The 26,730-nt window shown below is 38.2% G+C and overlaps 1 protein-coding gene across 7 annotated transcripts in view; it reads left to right on the top strand.

The window, feature by feature from the left end:
- The window catches only part of anks1b (ankyrin repeat and sterile alpha motif domain containing 1B), a 155,665-nt gene that overhangs the window by 89,516 nt on the left and 39,419 nt on the right, over positions 1–26,730 (top strand). For 6 of the 7 annotated variants that reach the window (XM_053515971.1, XM_053515954.1, XM_053515944.1 and 3 more), the window contains 3 exons: positions 13,778–14,337; positions 17,081–17,153; positions 18,906–19,012. In XM_053515971.1, coding sequence (XP_053371946.1) covers positions 13,778–14,337; positions 17,081–17,153; positions 18,906–19,012 — 740 coding nt within the window. Of the gene's footprint in view, positions 1–13,777; positions 14,338–17,080; positions 17,154–17,912; positions 19,013–26,730 lie in introns of those variants that run through there. The other variant, XM_053516000.1, reaches the window with a different exon arrangement.

The following is a 26,730-nucleotide window of genomic DNA, read 5'->3' as shown; positions in this document are numbered from 1 at the left end:
AGGATTAATCTTAGTCTTAGCTATGCTCTTTTAAAGTTCCTAGTGGCTACTTTTTAGTCTCGCGCTCTCTGTAGCCACTCAGTGTCCAAACAGCAGCCAAAACACTGACTAAAGGTTTATTAAAATTTGTATGATGCCAGCTGTAGTCAATCATCAACGCTGAAAGGAAGTAAGAAGGCATGTAAAAAATTATAGAACATGAAATAATATCATTATAACTTTTTGTGCCACTCTTTCTATGTTCTAAAAAAATAATTAACATACTGTATATATCAAAACAAAAATACCTCTCCTAAACCAATAGATAAAATAATATTTTATTCATGAGTTTAGTTTTTAAAGAGTGAACTGGACATACACTATCATGATCAGTTATAAAGCTGGGCCGCATACAGAGCAGCTGCCAGTCAAAATAGAGTTTTGAATCCAAGCAACATTTAATTATAATGATTTTCTGAGAACATTTAAATCATTTTTTTTTTTACTAACAGTGAATTATACTCTGTGCACAGTGTGTGGTCTGTGTGAGCAACAGCTTGGTTTACAAAAGCATTTTTAAAAGAAATACAGAACTGTGCAAAGGTCTTGAGCCACCCTAATTTCTTTATATAAATTAAATAATATAGATTAAATTAAAGAAGTGGGAACACATGCAAGTGCCTAAAGACAAAATTTTAAAACTGATTGTTTTGTAACAACCTCAGCAGCAACCACATTTCTCCTCTCGTCTGCATTCAGCATCACCAGAATACTAATCACCAGCCTGATCATCTGCAATCTGTTTCCAACTTGTTCAAGTCATGGTCATGTACAGGGACTCGACTGAAAATATGAGCGAAAACTGAGAAAAAATACAAGAAAGTTGTATATTGGTTCTTTGGAAGCAAACTATAAAGAAAGCATATGACTCAGTTTCTAGTCTTGTACTGTGGTTTTTGAGTCGGAATTTGGGGGGAATTTAGTCGAGTAAGTGAATGAGACAATTTCAATCCATAAAACGGGCACCTAGCCCACTGGGCAGAGCATAAGCAGTCAGGACGTCTCTAGCCTTTCATCTCTTCCACTGTGCTGTAAAGGTGATCTTTTTGAAATGATTCATTGAATTTCCTTTACACTTTCATGGCATTTCCTCTAGGAATTTCTGACCTCCTGGTGTGATGTATTTCACCACTTCAAGGATGTGTGTTATGTTGGCACCAGAGACCAAATGATATTAAAAACTGAGTGGGGCGGATGTACACTGGATATGACGCTCGGCTAATTATATGGCATATAGACAAGTCAACAGTTTAACAGCAGAATGCGATAGATGGAATCTTTGCACTTACTAATTTTGGCAGATTATTATTTTCTGACACACAAGGTTGTGGTGGCACGGGGGCTTAGACTCTGTTACAGTCACCACCCCAGTAATCTGACTGGTACAATTCCAGCAGTGCGAAATGAAGATAACTAATGCTTAATGTCCACAATTCATTCTATGAAACAGGTCATAATACAATTTGGATATTGTGTAAACACCATGTTATATACTTAACAAAATTATGTGGGTTACTGCAGTGTAACCACTGCTGTGAAGCAAGGAAATAACATCATGAAACTTAAAACATGCGTGGGCACTTTATGTACAAGAGACATGAGAAGCATCCATTGTATGTGAAGCTGTTACCTTGTACAGAGGAATGTTTCTGTTCTGTCCCGTTACTGTAAGGTTGAGTTGATGCATGAATGGAGCATGTTCAGTGCAGTCCGGTCCTACTGTATGATAGCAAGCTGACATCACTGCACCAAAGTAAAACTAAAATTGGTAGAGGAGGAGTTTAATGATTAAATTTTATTATTATTTTATTATATTATTATTTATAATTTTATTATTATATTATTAAGTTTATGACCTTCAACAATCTTTGTAATAAAAAAAAAGTTTTGGGTGCAATAGAACTCAACTCAACAACTTTTACCTTGATCTAATTAGCTGCCACTGCTTTACTGTAAGTCCAACTCAAAACTACAAACATTGAGTTTCTCATATTTTTTTAAGTAAATTTAAAAAACTTATTATCGATACTAAACTGCATACTAAAATAACCATAAACACAACTGCACGCTGATTTATCCATTTTTTTTTTCAAAATATTTTTCCTTTTGTACATTTTAGCTGTTCAAGTAACAGGTTTGTCTTTTCTTTGGCATTCTTGGCATAAAGCTGTTGCAAGGGGATGAAAAAATGTGAAGAATAACACTATTTCAAGGTCCTACAGTACATGAATCCGGCGTAAAACCTGTGCCAAGTTGTAGTGCGGACTGGATATTCCGCTGTGGCGACCGCTTGCCGGGAGCAGCCGAAAGACCAACAACAACAACAGAACATGAATCTAAGCCACTGTTATTCGCGTTAATGATACAGGTATGTGGTGTGATTAAAAAAAACCTTAAATATGTTTAATTTATTAGGTATGCGTAGTAAAGAGGTCTATTTGTAACTTGGTGCGTAAAGTTAAAATCAAAACCTTTGCTCCATTGCAACAGTAAAGTAAGGAGTAGGGTCACATATTGGGTAATTATGTCCAGCCAGGATTGGACAGCTCAGGGGACAGAGACATGAGTCATCCACCTTTCTGTACAGCATCTTAATCCAAGAATATCTTCTTATTTTATTAAAAAAAAAAAAAAAAAATACAGTTTTCACATATTTATGTCTCTTTTATCTATCATCCCCCTCTCTCTCATTTGAGGTGCAATTTGGTGTTGCCATAGCAACTGCCATCAAACAGAGCAACACATTCCTATTTTCTAATGGTTTGTTTTTCACAGGTGCAGGAATCAAGGCAATGCAATAGTAAACTAACATATAAGGGCAGTACATGCTGTATTGAGTAAAAGGTTACACCATCTCAAAACATCCAATAAACATCTCCCTTGCATTGTCTGTCCCAAGATGAAGTCAAATGTAAAGGAACTTCTTCTGGTAGTTTATTTATAGAAGTCGCTATAGGTGAGCGTGAAAACATTACTGATGTACAGTTATGTAACCTCGAGTGAAAGGAAAGGTGTATCCAGTGCTGCATGGGGATGTATGTAGTAGAACTCCTCCTGCCTCAGCACTATAGGAGAATGCGTTCACGTGATGTCCACCATGCATGATGCAGGTAACATCAAATCACATGTGTCTGGCAGAACGAGTATTGTTGAACAGTTTCATGTCCGTAGATATCATGATCAGGATATTGTAGATGCATTCTCAAGGTTTAAAAAAGGTGCCATTTTTCAGTCCAGGCCCTTTACATGACCAGCTTCAGAGGACTGTTTTGTTAGTTAAGCCACACAGTGACCTACAGTGCCGTGAAAAAGTATTGGACCCTTCCTGATTAAAAAAACTAACTTTTTTTTTGCATATATTGTCACACTTAAATGATTTAGATCATTAAACAAAATTTAATATAACACAAAGATAACCAGTTTAAATACAAAAAGCAGTTTTGATGATTTCATTTAATTAGGGGGAAAAACGCTGCCCGAACCTACCTTGTTTGAAAAAGTAATTGCTAAATCATAAATTAATTCTGATTAACCACAATATTTTGTATTTTTTTGGAATGTTAAATTTCACTTGCCACATCCTGGCCTAAAGAAATTCAGGAACAAATGAGACACGTGTACCTGACATGTATCAAGCCATTTTAAAGGCTTTCAGTGAGATCCATTATCCACAAATGGATAAAACTTGGAACAGTGGTGAGCCTTCCCAGGCATAGCCAAGCAAAATTACTCCAAGAACATGACAACTCATCCAGGAGCTTACAAAAGAACCCAGAACAACATCTAAGGAAGTGTTCATGATTCAACAATAAGAAAGAGACTGGGCACAAATGGCATCCATGAGTTCCGGGGCAAAAGGCACTCTTGACTAAAAAAAACACTGTGGGACAAAGCCTTGTCTCACATTTGCCAAAAAACATCTTGATCATCTTAGTTTTGGGCAAATTCACTAAGGAGTAGTGTAGACTAAGGAGATTTGGAGAAAAAGTCAGAGAGGCCAGATTGAGGTGGTTTGGACATGTTCAGAGGAGAGATTGTGAATATATCGGTAGAAGGATGCTAAGGTTGGAACTGCCAGGCAGGAGGTCTAGAGGAAGACCAAGGAGGAGATTTATGGATGCAGTGAGAGAGGACATGAAGTTAGTTGGTGTAAGAGAAGAGGATGCAGAGGATAGGGTTAGATGGAGGCAGATGATTCGCTGTGGCGACCCCTGAAAGGTAACAGCCGAAAGACAAAGAAGAAGAAGACGACTGTGGACTAAGGGGATAAAAGTAAAACTTTTTGTAAAGTGTGTTTTCTGTTACATTTTGTGTAAAACCAACACAGCGTTTTATAAAAGAACGCCATCATACCATCAGTCAAACATGGTGGTGGTAGTGTGATGGTCTGGACTGCTTTGCAGATTCAGGACCGGGATGTGTTGCTGCTCTACCAGAAAAGGAGAATGTCTGGCCATTAGTTTACCTCTACCTCAAGTTACCATTGATTTTTTTAGCCATTAGTTATGGTGTAAAGATGTTCTATATGATATCTGATTCAACATTTTCTTGGTTGTTGTTGACCCAGTACTGGTCTCTAATTCCCATCATCTTTGTTTGTTAATTGTTGATATTCTCGCAATTTAATATGCAACCTTCCAGGACAATTAAATTTTTATGTCATTTTATGCAAAATACAATGAAAAACCATTAATGATGATAATAAGCACAAACCAGTGCAACTGTGAGCAGAAGGTCAGGCTAATGTACAAACTGATTATCAAAGAACAGGCAAGGACAAAATCTAAAAATAGAAAAAGGAGTCAAAGAAGCAGAATAACAATGAGCAGGGAGAGGGTTTGTTAAAGCCCGTATAAAACCTGAGCAAAGTTCATTGTAATAGACAGGTGTGTCTAATTAGATATCCATGAAGCAAAATCTTGCAGGTGGAGAGTTTTGTTGAAAGTTCCAAGCTGTGTCTCAATTTAGGGGCTGCATCTTTTGAAGACTGCATTTGAAAACCAATTACATCACAGTGTCACGACTAAGGCCGTCCCATTTCAAAGGCTCATTCAAATTCGTCTGACAAACGTGGCCTTCTTTTCTCTGACAGCAAAGGATTCAAGGGGTGGATCCTTCATGGCCCAAGCTATTCCAAGATTCTTACTGAGTTCCTGCAAGCTGACAATAGCAGACACATGACCAAACAGAGTACAAACAGATTGTACAAATTGCTGTACAATCAATGTACAAACAAACAAGCAAAGGAAAAATAAACAAACAAAAAAATTATTGAAAGAAAATTATGGAAATGTGAGAAAATATGTAAGTGAGTAAATGTGAGATGGTAATAAACTCCCTGAGATGGTAATAGGAAGAAACCTTGAGAGGAACCAGACTCAACATGGAACCCATCCTCATTTGGGTGATATCAGATAGCAGGAATTGTTGTGCAGTTAGGTGGCTGGAAGCTCAATATAATGCTGATGCTGATGTGTTTAGGTTAATATGGAATCCAGTTACTTATTGGAGGCTCAGGTAAGTTGTAGGAAATTCCAGTCCTGAACTATTCCACTAAAGTCCCCAGTCACCACACTCATACTGTACCAGGCAGACTACACAGGGAGTGGGGGAGAGAGAGAGAGAGAGAGAGAAGAGAAGAGAAAGAGAGATAACAGTTAGGCATGGTTACAGATACATTACATGCTAGTAGTGAAGTATCTCAGGTTCTTTTTTTTTTGTAAAATCAAAATTTCTGGCTCCATAACTTTTCTGCCTAAGAAGTCCAAGTGCATCTGTGAAGGTTGCTAGGCGACAGGAGTGGAGCTTCAAAACAAGACGACGGAGGTGGAAGCAGCTGGGGATGCAAATAGGAAGTCACCCATAAACCATCATCTCATTTTGGTCTACAGGGTCATGCGCAGTCGACTCAGTCGTAAAAAGGCCACACGCATAGGAAGAGTGTATAGACTGCTTCTTTTGAAGGATGTGGCTCCAGAATTGAGACATAGCTGCAGTTTGCTGCATTAGCCACATTTGTAGTTTGCTGTGAATTGCTGTAATAAAACCAAGGCAGGTCATGATTCAAGCAATTATGTGAAAATATGTGATATATTAACCTTATCTTTACTATGTATATATTTGTATAAATGCCAGCTTTTCATGATGTCAGGATTTTATTGTTTATTTCACTGTGTATAAAGTCTCAAGAGAAAGTCATTTTTTTCTGAAAAATATGCTGGAGAACTTGGCTTTATTGTTTATAGTAATCACTCTAAAAATGCTATGTTGTACTGCAGGAATATTCGCTTCTTTATAAAAATAAATAAATATTAAATAATCTGGCAATGGATCTATTTAGAACATGAAATGAGAGAAAAATTATAAAAATAAGATTAATATTTATCATATTTGCTTTATTCCGAAATATGAAATACTAAACCGATTTGACTATACTGTATTCTAGATATTTTCCCTGACTATGATGTAATGGTTTTGCAGCATGACTTGGCTTGACAGGACTTTTTTGGACTTGAATATATATATATGTAAATGAAACAGGATTGTTTCTACTCCTGTGCTGGTCCTTAAGCCATACGGAGCCTCAAATCCCTCTGCCATAGCCGTCTTTATGAGACAATTCCTTGGCTGTTTGACTGAGGGATTCACTGGCCCTATTTTTGGCAGGAAGTTGCTGCAGTTTGACATGGCACAGCAAACATTTGTTAACAAGCAATTAAACATGTGACCTGTAATCCAGTGGCAGAACAAGCAGTCTGTCTGTGTGCTGTGGATAAAGCAAGGACTGACTCTTCTTTTTTCCTTTTTCCCCATAAAACTGAAATCCATCTCATTTCCCCCCCCAAGTCTATGTATGAATCACTTATTCTTTGTCTCTATATATATCTGTCTCCTTGTCCCTGTATCTGTTCTGTTGCTCGGCTTGAGCTTGTGACAAGATGACTTGGTCTTTCTCAGCTCAGTACATTCCAAAAGGCCGTATGTGTGAGTTCAGACTTATTCTGACATTCAGTAAAAAAGGAGCCCTTATCAGCATATTTATCACTTTGCCTCTGGAAGTGTCTTCTGCATGACAAGACAAGAGAGAGTGTGTGTGTGTGTGTGTGTGTGTGTGTGTGGAAACATGCGGAGTAAATATGCTCTGCGGAGCAACTTATCAGATGCCCTAGTCACATGTTTGTGTGTGTGTGTGTGTGTGTGTGTGTGTGTGTGTGAAAGAGCTCTCTTAACTTGAGGAAACATTCTTTGTGAGTTCATTTCTCCACACCTGTGGATAGCTGTTCAACTGCTCCTGCCGTCATGCCTTAAGGTAAGAGTTGAAAAGCAAGTCAGAGAGTGAGAGATGATAAAGGCCGGGGTGTTGCTGCTAAAAGGCTCTACACCATTAGACAAAATCGGATCTTTCATAGAGACGTCACTTTTTTGCAGCAGTGTGATTTGCTTTATAATCTGTGCTCTGCTGTTGCATTTACTGTGTGAAAGATGATGAGCTTGTTTGAGTGGCCGGCTTCCTCCAGGGGTTCTGCATGTGGTGTATGTTCTTTCCATTTATTTGGCTTATGTGTACTGTATTTCTTCAGATACACCCTGTTGTTCACTGCCGTTTTAAAAGCTGTGGCATGTTGAGAATGTGGCTTGGTTTTCAGTCAGACAGATAAACTGAGAACATGTTTATTGCCTCATATTTCAATTGTCTGGATGAACATAATAATGGTACCACAGCGAATGGATATAATAGGATTTTGTTTTGACTTTGGTTTTCTGCTGTCATGAAGGAAACTGGAGACTGGCTGCCACGATGTCACCTGTTGCTGCTGAGAAGGAGAGCCAGATGAGTAATAAAACCAGTTCAGCATATATAGCTTACCTGGCTTCAGATCACATGTACAAATTCTGTATCTTCTTCGTAGAGAACTAGCCTTCCTGCAGGTTAGAAGCTAATGGTAAGAATACAACACAGTATGAACTTGTGAAAAGATGCTGAAAAAAAAACACAGAGCAATACATCATGGTTTTGTATCTACTGATATCTCATAATTCCTGACAGACATGTTCACTTAGCGCTGACTCTACTGTTTTAAGGAGGATATTTTACATCACTTATTTGTTGCTATCAAATGATGAATATAAAAAGTGTGTTTTTTCCATTTCATTTCATAGCCTGAAAATGACATTGCCTATTATATTCCTTTCTTTAGTTTTTATATTTTAAAGTATGTGGGATAAATGTTCTGCCTTAAATCTACTATAAAAGCCAGTATAAGAATCACAACACCAGTATAAGAATCACTTTCTTTCATTTCTCGAGCACATTTGCTGTTGTCCAACCTTTCAAGCTAAAATTAAAAGAAGACAGGAGTTCGAGATCTCCTGGGTCACTGAGTACCTGTCGGACAGACTGCAAGGTTGTGTGTCTGGGAAGTTGCTTGTCTGATTGCCTGTGGAGCCACAGTGGAGAACCACAGGGAACCATGTTTCCCTATTCCCCTTCAGACCACAAACCTTTAGTACAGGCCAGATGGAGAAATTTTCTCATGTCCCAGTAATGGTCAGGTGTATAAGGAATGGACAAGAAGTGGAGTAAAGTATCTGTTTCTCAGTGCCGGGGACATGGTAGTGGACTAGAGTAGGAAGAGGACCATAACCAGCCTAATTACCATCATGGGTCAGGGCATTGAGCTTGTTGACCCCTATAGATACAGTACCTTAATGTCCTTCTTGACTGCTGGACTAAAATGTGAACTTAGAGGCTGTGTAAAGAAAACGACTCAACATTTTAAGGAAATATTTCAGGATGCTAGAGACTTTCTATTAGTTTGTGATAGCAAGTTTTTTTGCAGATAGGATGATGTAGTAGCATCAGACACGGAGCTACAAAAATATCCCTCAACACAGTGATTGAGATGTCTGGTTCAGACAGGGCTTCTCTCTGGACAATTAAATTTCTTCTTCTGGAACAAGTAAAGTGCTCTACTCTAAATATCAATTTATCTATACTTTGCTAATTTTGATCTATTCAAAAAGCCAATTATTACAGTCCCCAGCTTTGATTATGTGCTGGTGTTACTGTGTCTGAAAGAAGTTTTATTCATGTGGCCTCGTTGGTTTTCTCCTACTTCACACAAACATGCAAGAAGGTGAATTTGCTGTACCAGACCGCCCCTAAGTGTGAATGAGTGTCAGCAGGGTGTCTACCCCCTGAGTAGGGTGTCTTCCAGTGTTTCCTGAATAGGATACAACATTTAGAATGATGTTACATTACTATAATATTTCTGTTTCTTCAAGGTCACATCATGTTTCACACATCTTGCTTTACACTTCACATCACACACAAATGCTTAGACTAACAAACACAAGGGCTGTATAATCCCTCCTTCAGCAGCTGATCAGTTGGAGTTCCTGTTTATTCTAGCTAATTAAAATGGAGTTGCATTATTCATTTACACACACACACATACACACACACACGCAGACAGTTACTGCTCCTTCAGGTATCAACACATTTGGTTTTTTACAATTTTTTAGGTTAAACTAAATCTTCTTCTCTACCCATATTATTATTCTATATAATAATTTCGAAAGTTTTTCAGCTGATTCTGGGTCAGTAGGTAACCTTGCACCTCCAGGCTCTAGGGTTCGATTCCGCCGTCGGGGTCTGTGTGCTTGGAGTTCGCATGTTCTCCCCGTGCTTAGTGTTTCCTCTAGAAGCTCCGGTTTCCTCCTGCAGTCCAAAGACATGCAGGTTAGGCTAACTGATGTTCCCAAATTGCCTGTAGTGTGTAAGTGTGTGCCCTGCTATGGATTGGCACCCCGTCCAGCGTGTACCCAAAGCCCCCTGCGACCCTGTACAGGATAGACGATGAGTGAGTGAGAGTGGGATGGATTGATGCAGTATGGGAATTTATTTTATCTTCTGTCCGTGATTGTAATTACTTCTAATGTTGCATGATTACTCTGTTGTCTGCTCGTAGTACAGTGACAGCTCATCTTGGTTGGCCCTGGACCAATTTCACCACCACCACCACAACAGATTTCATCTCAAAGGAAACCTTCACGCTGTGAAGAATATACAAAAGTACCTTCTGATCGTTTCTAATTTCCCACATTTGCACTGAAAGAGTTATTTTTTATTTATTTTTTTTGTGCAAATTTAAAAGCTTAAATATAGAACTAAAGCACTATTAGCTAATATAACTATTGATTATTAGTAACATTAATAAACCAATACAGCTTTGTCAAACAAGATCTTTACTAATATGAGCTGAAAGAAGTTTGTTTTTATTCATTAACTTTATTTGAGATAATGATGCTTAAATTAGGAGCACATTATTGAGTCACGGAGTGGCAAAAGGTCAAGAAAACCAAATTACATAAGCATATGCAAATTTGTCATAAAAGAATTCTTAAGCAGATAAATCACTTTTTATTCTTAAGCACTACTGTCATATACAGTGACATATAAATGTTATATAAATTCAAATGTTTTAAAATCCCAGAACAAAATCTCTCCTGGCAGGTGGACTGTGAGTAGTAAAGGTGGTTTCATCTTTTGATCTCATCTCTTATCTCCCTCCACCCTACTCTCCTTTTTCCTGTGCTGTAATTTTAGTCTTTAATATCAAAGCTTGATTGTACTGTATAGTAGCACTACTGCTGGAAAGAAGTGTTCATGTTTCATCTTCTGTCTGCTCCGACAAGACAGTCTGTACTGTATGTCTGTCTTCAACAAGTAGATTTAACTGCAATACACACTGCCATGGCCTTTATGATTAATGCACATGTAGATGGTCTTCTCTTCTCTTACATGTCCATCACATACAGTAATGCTCTCTTTCCTTGGTCGTGCTGTAAACAGGGTGAACAGGACTTGGATAGAAAAGCCTTGAATTCACTGTTTGCACTTAAATGCTTAAAGCAATCTTGTAAGCAACCCAGAATGCTTAATTAACTATTGGAATAAACTGAATTGATGTCGGTGTTGCTGGTGAAAGACATCAGCAGAAAGATCTGAAACCTTTAAACCCAAAGTATATGCCTGTTTCAGTATAGACTGCCTGGCCAAAAAAAAGTCTCACACACTAATATTTCATTGGACTGCCTTTTGCCTTTATTACGGCTATGGCATGGGTTCAATAAGCTTATGCAATGTCACAACATTTATTTAATTCCACAGTTGCATAAATCTTTCACCAAGATCTTCTATTGATTTTTGAAGAGTCGGACTGCTGTGTAAAGTCTTCTCCAGCTCATACCAAAAATGATCAACAGTCATATGAAAGCATATGAAAATTTGTCATATAAGATTTATTCTTAAGTAGTATTGTAAGTATCAGAAAATTTTTTAATGTTTTTAAAACCCAAAATCTCTCCTGGCAGGTGGACCCTGAGTAGTAAAGTTGGTTTCATCTTTTGATATCATCTCTTATCTTCCTCCACTCTGCTTTTTCCTGTCGTATAGTAGTTGTAGTAGTACTGTAGGTCTGGACTCGGTGGTGGACAATCCATGTGTGAAAATGATCTCTCATGCTATCAGAATCACTCTTTTACAACTTATATGCCTGTGTCATCAGGGAAGAAAAAAATCCAATGATGGAAAAACGGGGTGATTTAGTATATTCAGAGAGACAGCTGACCTCATTTTTGTACGTATAATGTTGCTAAACCTAAACCTGATTGATAGAAGTAACCCCGGATCATAACACCCCACAGGCTTGTTTGGTAGGCACTAGGGATGATGGGTGCATCACGTCATCCACCTCTATTATTACCTTGATGCCCCCATAATTCTGGAACAGGGTCAATCTGGACTCACCAGACCACAGACTTTTTTTCAGTGCTTCACAGTCCAGTCTTTATGCTTCCTAAAGCCTTTTTTAGTTTTTTAAAAGCTAACAGCAATTTCTTGAGTTGTTGTGAGTGTGGAAATTCACTACATTAACTATAACTATTCTTACTTTCATGATTAAACATAGGTTTTTTCACTAAGCCTTAAAATGATCTCCCATTACACTCAGTCTGGATGTTATTCTGAACACAATTTACCTTGGAGATGATGGTTCACCACTATAATGCATTTTACAGTTCTTAATCCAATTTGAGTAGTTTCAGCAATCTCATTAGTTGTTTTCTTTGCCTGACGCAGGCCAATAATTCTGAAACAGAGTAACTTCTTTGCCATGGTTGTTTAAAAAATGAGAAGCTCCTCACTGCATCAGTTAGAGTTTAATAACTTGCTGCCAGCTGAATCATATTAATCACTGCAGTAATTATCCAATGGAAGGCTCTTAATTATTTGCTTAGTTAAATCCAGGTGGTGATTTTTTTTTTCTGGGAATACCTTCTAAAACAGTAACATGTAAAACTAGCTTAACAGTAAATTGAAAAAAAAAACATTGTTTGTGGTAGTTTATTAATCTCTCACATCCTTTTAGAAAAAGGTTTTCAGAAGAGAGGATGCTTTTTCCAAACTACTCTTCCATCAAAGAAGCGTAGGTGTAGCTTGGTGGGTAAGTGCTAGACTGCTGATCAGATGGTCCCCAGTTTGAATTGTAAACAATCCTTCTTACTGTAGACTTGTAGATTTCAAATCATTTGGAGAGGGACTTATAACCCTTACCATAGTGATGAGTAGCAACACTATGGGAAGTTGCTTCTCTGACAGTTGCTCATACAGTAGCTGATGTCTTTTCTCCTTAGCGTGATGTAGAATCACACCTGAATGTCACCAAACTTTTATACGTTATTTATTATAAGGTTATTTATACTTCTTGATGATTTAAATAATCTTGTGTTGTGCATAATTTTGGAAGTAGAAAGGTAGTAAATAGTAAATACTTACTTTTTCTCATCTTGATTCTGGAGGCTACTTTATGTTTAATTAAATCATTTCTTCCATATTGATGTAGAGTTGGTTGTCATCCGAGGCTGTGTGCTTGTTTGTAGACGTTGGTGACGACCACACTATTGTTATTTAGGCCCTGAAGAGATTATTTAAGAACCTGAACCTTAAGCCATATTTTTCTTTATGACTATAAACTGTAAATCTAATACAGTAGTTTTTTTTCTAAAGTTTTTTTTCTCGATTTTTGAATAAAGTTTTGTTAAGCTTAGCCATTGTGTGTAATGAAATAAAATACAAACAGAAAGATGATGTGTAGACGTGGTCTTCAGATACATTTCAATGTTAAACTTGAATTCTTCTGCTTCTTCTACTTTGGCATGTGAGGATTAAATCTTAGCGAGGTGTCACTGGCAAGCTGTAAGCGTGATTAATTTGATATGTATTATGCTGATTAATAAGCGGTTGTGTGAGTCACTTGGGAGTAGAGTGAAACTCTACAGACACTAACAGGTACTAGAACTATAATTTATAAATAATAATAAATAAACCCTATAATGAATGTTGAAATATCTTTATCATATTTTATACGACTGAACAAACTTATTAAGCCACTAAAGCTACGGTTTGCTGACACGCTGGGTATGTGATTATGCAATACTTAAACATTTGTAAATACACATGGGTATGGCTGGTTTTCAGTAAATATCCCACCAAAAGTTCTTTTTTTCCCCAGTAAGACACACACACACTCACATACTCAGACTCACACTTTGGCCTCCAGCTTTACTTTTTTTTTCCTGCCTTGCCTGGCATAGTTCCTTTAAAGTAGTGCTCATTGATGCACACATTAGGGCAAAAATCTTAATAGCAAAAATCTTTTAACTTATTCTGTCTTAGATGAGGCGGTGGAGCAGAAGGAGACGGCGCTAAAAGACGATCGGAGGGAGAGCCGTGTTCCCGAGCAGTTCGCCGGCTTGCTGCATGGTTCATCGCCAGCTTGCGAGTTCCCAGATAATCCCTACCAGCTCTACAGCAAAGTACGCAAGGATCCTCCTCCACAAAGGCACAGCAACCTGCTGCTCCCACCTAATCACGCCATCCCATTACCTTCTTCAAAGCTCCAAAAAGAACCTAAACCTCAGGTTGTGTACCGTACCATCTTCCACACCAAGGTCAACCAGAGCCCCTCTGTGCTGGGAAAGACCGGAGCAAACAGGAGTGGAGAAGGTGGGAATAACAGTGCAGGGGGCTACGAGGAGAGAGCGTGCACGCTTGGAAGGATGCGGTCCGGAATGTCGAAGAACGTGCCCGACCTGCAGCTTTCCAGAAGCCTTTCCAAGTCTGACTCCAACCTGGTGGTGGCGTCACCCATCGAGGAGGAAAAACGGAACTCTCGAGGTCAAAACAGCCCCACCAGACTGGAGCGCACCCCCTCCTTCACAGCTGAATGGGAGGAGGTAATATGTTATTTATCATTTAATTACAACTACAATTATCATTATAATCACAGGTTCAAACATTTCTATTATCTGACCTGAATGTTCAGTGCCTGGCATGGCTAAATTATAAATTATATTTGGTCAAGGCTTGGAAGGTTTTCCTCCATATAAATGTATACATGTGGATTCACTTCACCACCCAACCTGATGAATCTTTCTGTACCGAAAAAATAATAGTCAATTAACTTCACACTTACAATCTTTTAACTGAAGCATTTCAGTAGGCAGAGTCATTCTCCAATCGCTAAAAAAATTATGAAATTAATTTTAATGACATTATTAAATAATATGAAGAAAATCAAATACGGTGTGATTAAATTAATTGAACACTGCATCATAATTTGGAATTGAAAACATGTTTAGACAACATTTTTTTAAGTCTGTGTTCTGAGTCCTCTGCATGTTTATCTAGAACAATACATCCTAAAATGAATCACTGAGGTGTGGGTAAGAATACTCTCTGAATAATATTAACAGAAAAAATATATAATTGGTCATCGTCACATATCTTGTATTAATTGAAGAAGTCATCCATTTTATGTCTAAAGTTGGAATATAAAAATGATGGAGTCACACTGGTCATTTGGAAGTGCTTACTCTTTTCGCCCCTTTTTCTTTTCAATACCAAACCCATTTCTATTTTAATAATAAAACCTTGAGCGGTTCTATGCATCCATTCCTTTTCTATATCATTTATTCTGTCATTGGGGGGATTAGGCTTTAGCCTATGCTAGGGAACTTAGGGCACAGGGCTACCTTGGATGGGACGCCGGCACAGTAAGATGTAGAAGGAAACTGACAAAGCTTGGGGTGAACAGGCAAACTCCATACACACAGAGAGATTTAGACCCCCAACTCGGAAGGAGTGAAGTGATAGTGCTCATCACTGAGCCACCATGCTGTCTACTTAGAGTAGTATAATAGTATTGGTTTTTTGAAATTCGAAAAAGGTCACAAATGAAAAATATATACACCTAGCTGAAGTATCTGTCGTTAATGGGAAAAGACTTTGTAGATATGTTTAAAAGGTTAAAGCTAAAAAAATAAGCTGATCAGCTTTAATGTAATCAGTGATATTATTATTTCAGGTTGAAGCCCACGTACATGCCTGCCTGTCTTTCTGTACGGCAGAACTCTCTTACTTATACAAAGAGATAAAAATGATTAGGTTGAATATCTTACTCCTTGTTTACGCTAAGTTTTACTTCTTTTCTCATCAGCCAAGTACACTCCCTGTTCGGTAATCCCAGAGTGAATCACAGATGAGAAATCAAAAAAGTGGATCGGAAAAAGATTACATTTTGTTTTAAAATGACTCCAGCAGGTTAAAAGTCACTTATACTGTACTACTTCAGCGCTTTTATTTCAGCAGTGGAAATATTAAGTAATCCCAGTAAAAATGTTCGGTTTAGCTTTTATAATTAATAATAAAGTGCAGGTGTTTGTTTACATGGAGCAAGTAGCTTCTTCATAGCTTATTTTAAAGTGTTGAGTGTTCATAACATCATTTTCATTCAACATTTTGATTTAACCTATGGCGAAGGTGTAACTTCAGGCAGATACCAAAGTTCTGCCAAATTTCATTAAATTCAATACAGGTTAATAAAAATTCTGGTTCCTGATCCTCCAATGTATGAAACGTAAGTCATGGAAAGAGTGAATTCTGACCAACGTACAGACAACACCTTTCTTTTATTTTGTATAGATGAAAAGACAAAATGCACTAACAAATCATTACAGAAATTAACTTTGTCTGGTCACAGGCACAAAGACTAACAGTTGGCAGTACTGCGATTTTAAACACATGACCTTGTAACTTTTAACCACTTGAGCCACCCTGACGTGCTTGCAGTATGGCACTTTTTATTCTTTTTGTGTTCATTCAGTGTAGGCTAGTGGAAGATCAGATCAGGTATGATCAAATCCCAGCACTTGATCAGGATTGTGGTGGGTTGTTATTTGGTGGACTGTTGCTTTATTCAGTATTGGCACTGATGGGTGTCTGTGACTGATGCATTTTTGCCAGCTCTACACACATACCACCTCGTCAGTGTAACAGGTGCGCTGCGAAACATTCATCACACAAATAATATCCGACCATCAGTGGGCTTTTTATTGATGTTGTTGGAGTAGAGGGGCTACACTTAGTAAATTCACAGCTCCAGGGTTTGGGATTACTGTCTGCTCTCTGTGTGTCTGCAAGGGTGCTTTGGTTTTCTCCTAAAACATGCTGGGTGGTAAACTGGTTGTGCTAAATTACTCCTAGGTGTCAACGATTGTGTGAATGTGCGTGTATGTGTGCATGGTGTAGTACCAATCTGCACAAATAAATTACTCTCTAATAAGGACAAGCTCATCAACAAGAGTCAGGGCTCCATGTATTCAAACACAGTGCAATGAGGGAATTACTGTACATTTTTGCTGAAACGTCCTTTTCCTCATGCATCTTTTAGGTGATAATTACATAAACCTCCTGACTGGTCCAGGGAGAAAAGGGAAGTCTTTCCTCAGTCCATCTTTCTCACCTTTAATTATGGAGATTGGAGCGGGAGGACGGTGGATTAGAGGCGGGATACTGGGATTAAAAGAATGAGAGAAGTCATGGTGGGATTGTGCTAGGAAGGAGAGATGAATATAGTGCACAGCACAAAATAAACCTGTTGTGTTATGTAAAGACAACCTACTCTTTCTCTCCCTGTAGATTGATAAGATCATGAGTTCCATTGGTGCTGGGATCGGGACCGAACTCGAGGAGAATGATGAAGACCACACAGGTGTGTGTGTGTGTGTGTGTGTATGGGTGGGTGTGAGCATGATATCAGAAACAATGTGTCCCTGTGTAGTGGTTGGGATGGTGTGTGTCTCTGCAGTGTTGTGGATGTAGCTTTCTCTTCAGCTCTGCCACAGTAGGGAGGGTTTTTTTGCGATGTAACTATGGTTACTGCGAGCTCCTCTTCACTGCCACAGACACAGTGCGGATGCCGAGATAGAGACAGGAAGTTTATGGGCTGTTAGGAGAGAAGTTTATCTCAGGACAGCCTTGAGTCAGGAACATCTCACACTCTCTTCTCTTCTCTTCTCTTTGTGTTCTCTTTATGTTCTCTTCTCTTATCCTTTTATCTTCCTTTCTCTCATTTCTTCTATTCTCTTTATTTATCCTCTTATCTCCTCTTCTTTTATCCACTTCTCTTCCTTTACTATTCTCTTCTCTTTTTTTCTCTTCTCTACCTTATCTGCTTCGCTTCTTTTTTCTTCTTTTCCCTGCTCTTCTCTTTGCCCTCATCTTCTCTTCACCTCATCCTTATCTTACACTTTTCACTCCTAAAAATAGCTATTAATGCTGGCATTATACTATACACTTACCAACACCTCCCTGTGTGTGTGAGCGTGTGTGTATATGTATACAGTATGTGTAAAGGGGTAGGTGGGTGTACTTGTTTGTGTGTGTGTGTGTGTGTGAGAAAAAGAGAGACGGTGTGTGGGAGGAAGTCGCAGCAGCTTTTCAGTAAGACAAAGAGGCCGTGGCTGATCTGATGGCTATTATCAGCAATGTGAGGTACAGCTACTAAGAAGCACAGAGCAAGCTTAGAGAGAAGCGGAAGGGAGGGAGAGAAGAAGAGAGCGAAAGAGGGGAGAGACGGAGAGCGATAGAGCGGGGGAGCACAGAGGAGCAGGCTGCAGAAGCATACAGATGAGTGTGGGTGTAGTTGATAAAGAGCATTCTACCAGGCAAGCTGCGCTCTCTCTCTCTCTCTCTCTCTCTTTCGCTCTCTCTCTCTCTCTGTCTCTTTCTCTCTCTCTCTCTCTCTCTCACACACACACACACACACACACAGCACAGACACAGTGAGAAGGAGCAACAGCTGAACAGAAGCAGAGCTCAGAGCGCCGCAGTGCTCTCCGCGTGGATGGGATTTCCATCCTTCAGCATGCCTCTTTTTATCTCTGGACCCTGACCCTCACTTCTTCACAGAGGACATCTCTTCTCTTCCTTTCCCTCTGCCCTTCCATCCCTCTGTCTTTCCTTTCCTTGTTTTCTTCCTTCTCCCTTTTTTCTCTTTTCTCCCACCACAGTCTCCTCTTTTTTCCAACCCCATCTTTCTATTCTCTCCATCACTGTCTTAGTTTCTTTACTCCTTCCTGCTTTTCCCCTTCATTTATTTTTTTTCCATTCTTTATATCTTTTCTCTCATTTCTTCCTATTTTTGTTTCTGTACCTTCCTGTTTATCCTGTTTCTTCTCCATCACTCCTGTTTTCTTTTTTGGTATTATTTCGACTCGCTGCTGCATTTTCTTTGCATCTCTATCTTTTTCTCTTCCTGGTATTTATCTCCATACTCCCTCTATTATCCACCCCCTTTCTTTCTCTCTCTTACCACTTGTTTTCGGGAGCATGGCGGGATCATTTGACAGCCACTTTGCGCGGAACATGATGTGGCAGTGCCAGCTGTCGCAGCCGGACTGCCGTTGCTACCGCGTGGATGGCTACTCACTGCTCAAACGACTCCCTCTGCACCCACTCATAGGGCCGCGCTGCCCTGTGCAGTCCGTGGGTCAGTGGCTCGACAACATCGGCCTCGTCCAGTACGAGAACCACTTGCTGGCGAACGGCTTCGACAATGTGCAGTTCATGGTGAGTGCTAAGTGTAAAGTCATTATCATACCCTGTCACTGTCTGTTTCACTTATTTAATGAGTGTTTTTATGATGCTTGTTTAGTCTGTGCACTTGTGTTTTATGTGGTCTGTTTTATTTGGTCTGCTATATTGTTTCATGTGACTCTAGACTATGTATGTGTAATTATTTAGTCTCGCAGTACATAAATATCCTTTGAACATTTCAGATTTTAGACAGAACACGTCATTTGTCTAGAGAAACTCCAAATCTGACGTGAACTCCATGATCTAAAGATGATTCTCCATCCACATTACACACTGCATCCTCATATTCCCCGCTTCCCATTCAAAATACAGTATCTGGCTTCCTAACTTTAATCATGTTTAAGGGAGTTTGCCAAATATTCTCCAAAATCCAGAACAACATGCTGTTCTGGATGTGCTGGCTATTTCTTAAGAATCTAACACATTGTGAGTGTTAAGATGATCCTGCCTGCCTTTGTGGATAAAACCCATAACTGCAGTGCTGACTGAATCAGAAAATTATGCAATTTATAGCACACTGAAAAGAAAGCAGAATTTTGATTAGCACAGACCTTCTCTTAACTTGTCTTTTCAAAAGAACCTTAAACTTTTCATTAGGAGTAAATAAGCTGAAAGAAGAAGAAAACAAATAGATGAGACTGAAGCATGGAGAAAGAAAGAGAGAGAGAGGGAGAGAGAGAGGGTGCTAGCTTTAAAGATATAACTTTAGGTTAAAACTAAACTAAATACAAAAGTTAGCTACTAGCAAGCAGTGATATGGAAAAACTGCAAATATTTACTGTAGAAATAGACTTGTGTGTGACATCAGCTGGGTGCCAAAACATGAAACAGAGTCGGTCAGAAGAGCTTAAAAACCCCATTTTATGTAAGCTAATTCGCTATTTAGCATATCAGGGACTAACTATAAATGTAAACAGCTTTAGCCTGCTAGCCAACATACGTAATACGTGTTTAACAAACCTATGTAGCTTGTCTAAAATCAAGATGCTAGCTACTTAATGCTAGGAGTTGCTTACTGTATAGTGGACATTTATCGTAATTACAAAACATTGCATTTAACATTCCTACAAACAGCAAAGTGGTTATAAACTAATATTGTGTATAACGGATATTATCTTTAGTTCCTCCTTTTGTATAAAAGCTCAGAGTTTCTGTGAGTGTAAATATGTATATACACTACTGTACCAGTCAAAAGTTTGGACACAACTTCTAATTCCATGGTCTTTCCTAATTTTTTTTTCTTTCTAACAATGCTAAAGGAATTCAAAATATGCAGTAATCTCCTTTGATATTAAGATGTGTCTTAATATGCTCTTTAAAGCCTTCATAACAGCTCTAATCTAAGGTGCTGTTAATTGGGGCCTTTTGAGGCTGCTAACTCTAAATGAACTTCTCCTCTGCAGCGAAGGAATGTTTTGGTCCTGCCTTCCTTGGTCTTCTTAAGAGCCAGTTCCATCATGGTGATTGTTGGATTTTGCAAATGCATTTGACAATACTATTCTTGCAAGAACTATTTTAGAGCAACATGTCTCAAGTATTGTTCTACAATGTAGAAAATATATCCAATCTTGTGTACAAACTTTTGACTGATACATTTTGTCTGGTGACTGCAGGCTAGACTTATCATCATGCAGCCATTGACAGGTCGCCAAGCTGTGAGAAAGTTCTATGGCTACACTATTTAAAAGTGTTATTTTGGTTTACCACAAGACAAGTTACCACCTTCTGACCAATGAGAATTAAGTATTTACCAGTCCTGGGGTAATCATAAAGGTTATAATAGTACATGGCCAGTTACACCCATAGCGGCATTAGCTTTTCCAAGGACCATAATTCATTTAACTTTTCAGCCAGCCAAAAGAAGATGTACCAGTGCAATTGGCTGCATCCTGAGGGACTAAAGGTCTAGTTGAGATTTGTTTGTAGCATGGAGACTGCGTAGTACAGAGAGGGGTTTGACAGGTTGGTGCAAGCTGTAGAAGGGCACTCTGATGTGAACGGAATTTTTTTTCGGTGTTGGGTTACTTAATCTAAATCAGTTGTCGTGGTCTTATGGACCACTGGAGCTGGAGGAGCACAAGCAAGGTGGAGAGTCATAAGTCATTTCCATGAAAGGAAAAACCTACATCACCTGATAGCACAACGTGAGTGTTACAGAAAAAAAAGTATTAACATGGTTAGGACATTCTGTACATATATGTTGCATAGTTCTGTATGATATAAACTTTCACTTTTTATGTTACCTTCTACACTACTGTAATTTATTCATGAGCATTTCTACCACTTGTTTTTTTTATATTATTATAGTATGTATTATATACACCAATCAGATATAACATTATACCAGTGGTTAGTGCCTACCAAAAAAAGGTACTAACATCTAGATGCTAGCTACTTAATGCTAGGAGTTTTTGATCAGATTAACAGATGTTAATACTGTCACAAAGGATCTACCTCTAACGTCACTGATAGAAAGGTGTCAGAGTGATGGCCTGTGTCCCCCACCAAAAGCATCAAAACTGGATGATAGAGCAAAGGAAAAATGTGGCCTGTCTGAAAAATTAGATTTTCTTTTACGTTATCTGGATGGTGCATGTGTGTTGTTTACCAGGGGAAGAGATGGCACCAGGATAGAAAGAAAGCAAGCTGGCAGAGGCAGTGCAATGCTTTGGGCAGTATTCAGCTGGGACACCTTGGATCACACCTTTTGGTATGTAGTATGTGGCAAAGTAATGTCAATATGTATGGCAGCGTACATATTGATGTTACTTTGCCACATACTACATACCAAAACATTGTTAATGAAAAAGTACACCTTTTTATGGAAACAATATTGATTAATGTCAGTGGCCTCTTCCAGCAGGATAGTGGTACGCTGACACTACGCTGACACCCTGCAAATTATGATTAGAAATTATTGGAGAAAAATGACTTTAAGAGTTCAAGATGTTGACTTGGCCACCAAAATCCACAAATCTGATTTAGCATCTGTGGGATTTGCTGGAAAAACAAGTCTGATCCATTGAGGCCCTATCTCACAGCACCACTTAAAGGATCTACCTCTAAGGTCTTCAGAATAAATCCAGAGGTCTGTTAGAATCCATGCTTGGACAGGTCACAGCTGTTCTGGTGGCACAAGGGGACCTACATAATAATAGGCATGTGATTTGAATGTTATGGCTATTCGGTATATTTTTAATGTATTGAGCATATAGATTTATTTCATGCTTTTCATAACATACTGAAAAAAATATCTGCATTACCATACCGCCTAACCATGTGATTTTCAAGCCTAATTGATAAGTTTCATAAGCCTTATAATAATGTAAAATTATTTAGTACAGAGCAGTTAGGGACAACTGTGCATTGTCAGATGGTTTTCCCTTCTACATATTCTAACTCGCAGAAAAGTGAGGACAAGGGCACTGTTTACTTCAGCAGATTTCTGTGCATAATATCTAAACAGAAACCATCTGGCATGAAACGTGGCATGGAGGATCTATGATGAATTAAAATATACTTGGACTGTATGTAAACTTTGTTCATATCGCTTAACATGTTGTAAAAACCAGCGTGTGTTTGCTATAGTGACTAATGTAGAAGTTTTTAGAGTTAAGTCACAGGTTACACAAACCTATATACATTATATAGTGCAATGAGGTGTTTCATTGGATTTGAGGACTCTTAAAACTCTGATATGTGTTAGTATTTACAGGATGCACAAACCAGCTGTGTTTTTGTTTTGTTTAATTTTTGTTAAGAAGGAATGTATTTTTGGCTATCAAAAGTGGTGGTTAGATTAGATTTAATTGTATGCAGAACATTATTTAATAATTGTGTTAATGGAATACTGAGATAAACAGTGTGTGTGTGTGTGTGTGTGTGTGTGTGTGTGTGTGTGTGTGTGTGTGTGTGTGCATGGTGTTGTATGTGTGTGTGTGTTTGTTTTTCTCCATGATGATGAATAATTTTGATGGTGTTTGGTGACATATTTCAATCACCCTTTCCCAGACCTGCATTTATTCCTTTGGTTGCCTAGGCAACTGCTGTGTGTTTGAGACGATCATGCAGTGAGAGCCACACAGGAGAAATCAGCTTCAATTTGCTTAGTTCAGCTTCTAGCCTTTGAGCGTGCAACTGTGCAACTGTTTTTTTCTATATTAATATGCACGCATATTAATGTTTGTGTGTGTATGGGTGATACTCATTTGCTTTTTAAAGCACATATAGTGTTATATATGTGCGTTGAATACCAGTCCTGCATTGCTCTTTCTCTCTCTTTCTCTCTCTCTCTCTCAGCTTCTCAGTTTCTCTCTTATACATCATAAAAAAGGTACACTGTAAAATAAATACTTTTATGGCAACAGTCAGAATGTTGGCTTATAATTCTAAAACAATAATTAAAATATTACTTAAGTTACGAAAATTTATTTGACATAACAACTCCCCTAAAATAATGGGTAAAGTGGCACCAGACATTTTTTAAGCAAAGTGAAATTCACACAGGACAGCAGTTTGAACAATAACGTTTTTGTACACTTGAATTTGCATACATTTATCCTCAGTAATACTTTCGCTTATATTCAAATAGCACATTTCTAAACAAAAAATAACTTTTATCTGTATATGTTTAGATTTAAAAACAATCCCAAAAAAGCATATTTATATGTCTTACAGTATTTCATGCATGCAAAACAAATCTTCAAAGGTAAAAAATCATAATATAAGCCAAATAATGTTTTTTTTTAAAGAAATTAAAACATTTAAAGCAAAATGTCATGTATTCTTCATTTAAATAAATTAATATCACATAAATCAAACACGCATTTAATATTTTTGCTTGGGAAGCACAAAGAGTGGATTAAGGAAACTCTATTCAAACTGTGAAACTTAGTCCTAAATCCTTCAGAAATCTATTGTAAAACATTGAAGAAAAAACATCTATAACACTACAAATTTAAATTGTTTTAAAGTTTCACACACACACACAAATTACAGTAAATATAAACTCAACTTCTCCTTCAGTGGTTTTTCTTTTTTCCTTTTATTATAAAATGTTATATGCTTTAGATTTCCCAAAGTAGCTACATTCAGCTTTGATTATAATTTGGCACACTCAGAGCATTCTCTCATCAGATTCATGAGGTAGTCACCTTTTTAATTCACAGGTGTTTCTTGTCAACGGTTAATTTGTGACATTTTTTGCCTTCCTAATGCACTTCAGACCATCAAAGGCAGGGTCGATACAGAGTCAATAGCCAAGTAATGCAACAAAAATTCAGTTAAATTTATTTCAATTTTATTTTTTACAGTATCAACAGATATTTTCCAGACCAGATATGTTTTCCATACGTCAGAGTTTCACAATCATCTTTAAATATTTGCCATCATCATTTTACATACAATACTCCACAAGGTAGATTAGACCATGTACTCCAGAAAGTAAAAACAGGTGTTTGTATTTTTTTGTTAATTTATTTCAATTTAAAAATAAAGACTGAAATGTCCCATTTGCATAATTATTTAGACCCTTTGTTATGACACCTGCAAATAAGCTTTGATGTATCCTATCAATGGTCCTTGAGCTTCTACAACTTGACTGAAGTCCACCTCTGCCTAATTTACCTTATTGGACATAATCAGGAAAGGCCTACACCTGAAGAAACTTCCAAAAGAAAGGTGTACCAAGTTTGTAGCATCATTTACAAGCTGCCAAAGCTGCTTTCACCAAGTGCTAAGTGATGGGACTGAATACATGTAAATGGGATATTTCAGTCTTTTTTCAATCCAATAACAAATAACTATATCAATTGTTTTTTTTCCCTTTGTCATTGTGGAGTATTGTGTGTAGAATGATGAGGCGGAAAAGAGTTCAATACATTTTGTATGAAACCTACTGTATATGAAAAATGTGGAAAACTGATTTTTGAAATGTCTACAGTATTTGTCAACACTGTATACCACTCTTAACAACAGTCATTATTACAAAAAAAAAAAAAAAATGGAAATGTGAGGAATTAGGTATAAATTATAATTAGCAGTTTGGCCCTGATAAGCAAACCGAGGGCAACAGTGACAAGGAAAAACTTCCAGTGGTGACAATAAGAAGAAATCTTGAGAGGAGCCAGACACAACAGTGAACCCATTTTCATTTGGGTGATGTCAGATAGCAGGGATTGATGTATGATCATACTGTGTGTTGAGAGTCTGTACGTGTTCCAGTATAACAGGAGAAATGTTTGTGTGTGGGAAATTTAGTTCTGAACTATTGAGGGACTGCAGTCACAAGGTATCAGAGAACAACTACCTGCATGAGCCTAGTCCAAGACCATCTTTATGGTCAAGTGGAACCAGCCCCAGTTACCACATGCATTTCAAGCAGACCATACAGAGCTGACCCCAGCAAAGGGCCAGAGGCCTCCAAGTGGGGCACCAGAATGTGTCAGACAGGTCTGGAGGGATGAGGGGTTTGGCAACCCATGAGTTCCATGTGTAGCTCAACAGAGAAAGAAAGAGAGAGGAAACACACTGTAGACATGAGGGCTCCCGAGGAAGTAAGCAACCAATCACTCCACTGTCAACAAAGCTGAGTGATTAGTGAGAGTGGGGCAGACAGCATCCAAACATACCAATTCACCACAATACTCTGTGTGGATGGGTTCCCCAGATCTGCACTTTTACCCAATACAAAACGCATGGCTAAATAAAAAACTCTCCAGCTTGGACTCGGATACTAAGACTGTGTCTGAGTCCAGAACATTAACTGGAAGGTTATTCCATATTTCTGGGGCTTTTTAAGAAAAAAATGCCTCTACTGTAGTTATCATTATACAAGGTACTGACATCCAGGACCCTGCACCCTTTGATCATAGTAGGAGTGGCAGTGCTTTATAGGTCAAGAGTATTATTTTAAAATGAATGTGAAACTTCTCTGAGAACTAATGCAGTGTGGATAAGATAGGGGTGATGTGCTCAAATATTATGGCTCTAGTAAGGACTCTGGCAGGTGCATTCTGGACTAACTGGAGCTTGTTTATGCAACTAGCTGAACCCCAGGCAGAGAGGACAAATGCCACTAGTTTTTTCTACATCATGTAGAGTGACATCATATTCCATTCAATATTTCTGAAATGAAAGAAGGTTTTCTTAGCAATATTCTCTTCATGAGCTTCAAATGAAAGACTGGAGAACACAAAGGTCTTTTACTGCTGCACATGATGAAACAGAAAGCCCATCCAGAGTTACTGTGTGCCTGTGTTGTGTAACTGCATGTGGTCCTAGTACCAGTGCTTCTGTCTTGTCAGAATTGAGCAGAATGAAGTTAATTAGCATCCAGTGTCTTTCACATCTGGCTTTGCTGAGACATAGACTGTGTCATCAGCATGAGCTTGGAAATAAAAACCATACTTACAAATTAGGTTGCCCAGAGGAATCATGTAGAGAGGAAATAGCAGTGGGCCTAAAACCAAACCCTGTGAAACACCAAACTTCATTTTAGTACACATAGATTAAACCATTTACATCTACTGTACATTTCATAATATGGAAACTAAATGTAAAGTAAATGTGTTTGATGGAATTTTGGAAAATTTGAAGCCAAGATAAAGGAGGTTTACAGTCTGTTACAGCCATTGCAGTTACTTCAGCACTCATGAACTTCTATGATGTTATCAATAGATAAATAGTTACAA

This window comes from Clarias gariepinus, chromosome 2 (genome assembly GCF_024256425.1).
Source record: "Clarias gariepinus isolate MV-2021 ecotype Netherlands chromosome 2, CGAR_prim_01v2, whole genome shotgun sequence".
Classification (NCBI taxonomy): Eukaryota; Metazoa; Chordata; class Actinopteri; order Siluriformes; family Clariidae; genus Clarias; species Clarias gariepinus.
The sequence above is the reverse complement of the archived record's forward strand: the minus strand, read 5'-3'. Positions and strand labels throughout refer to the sequence as shown.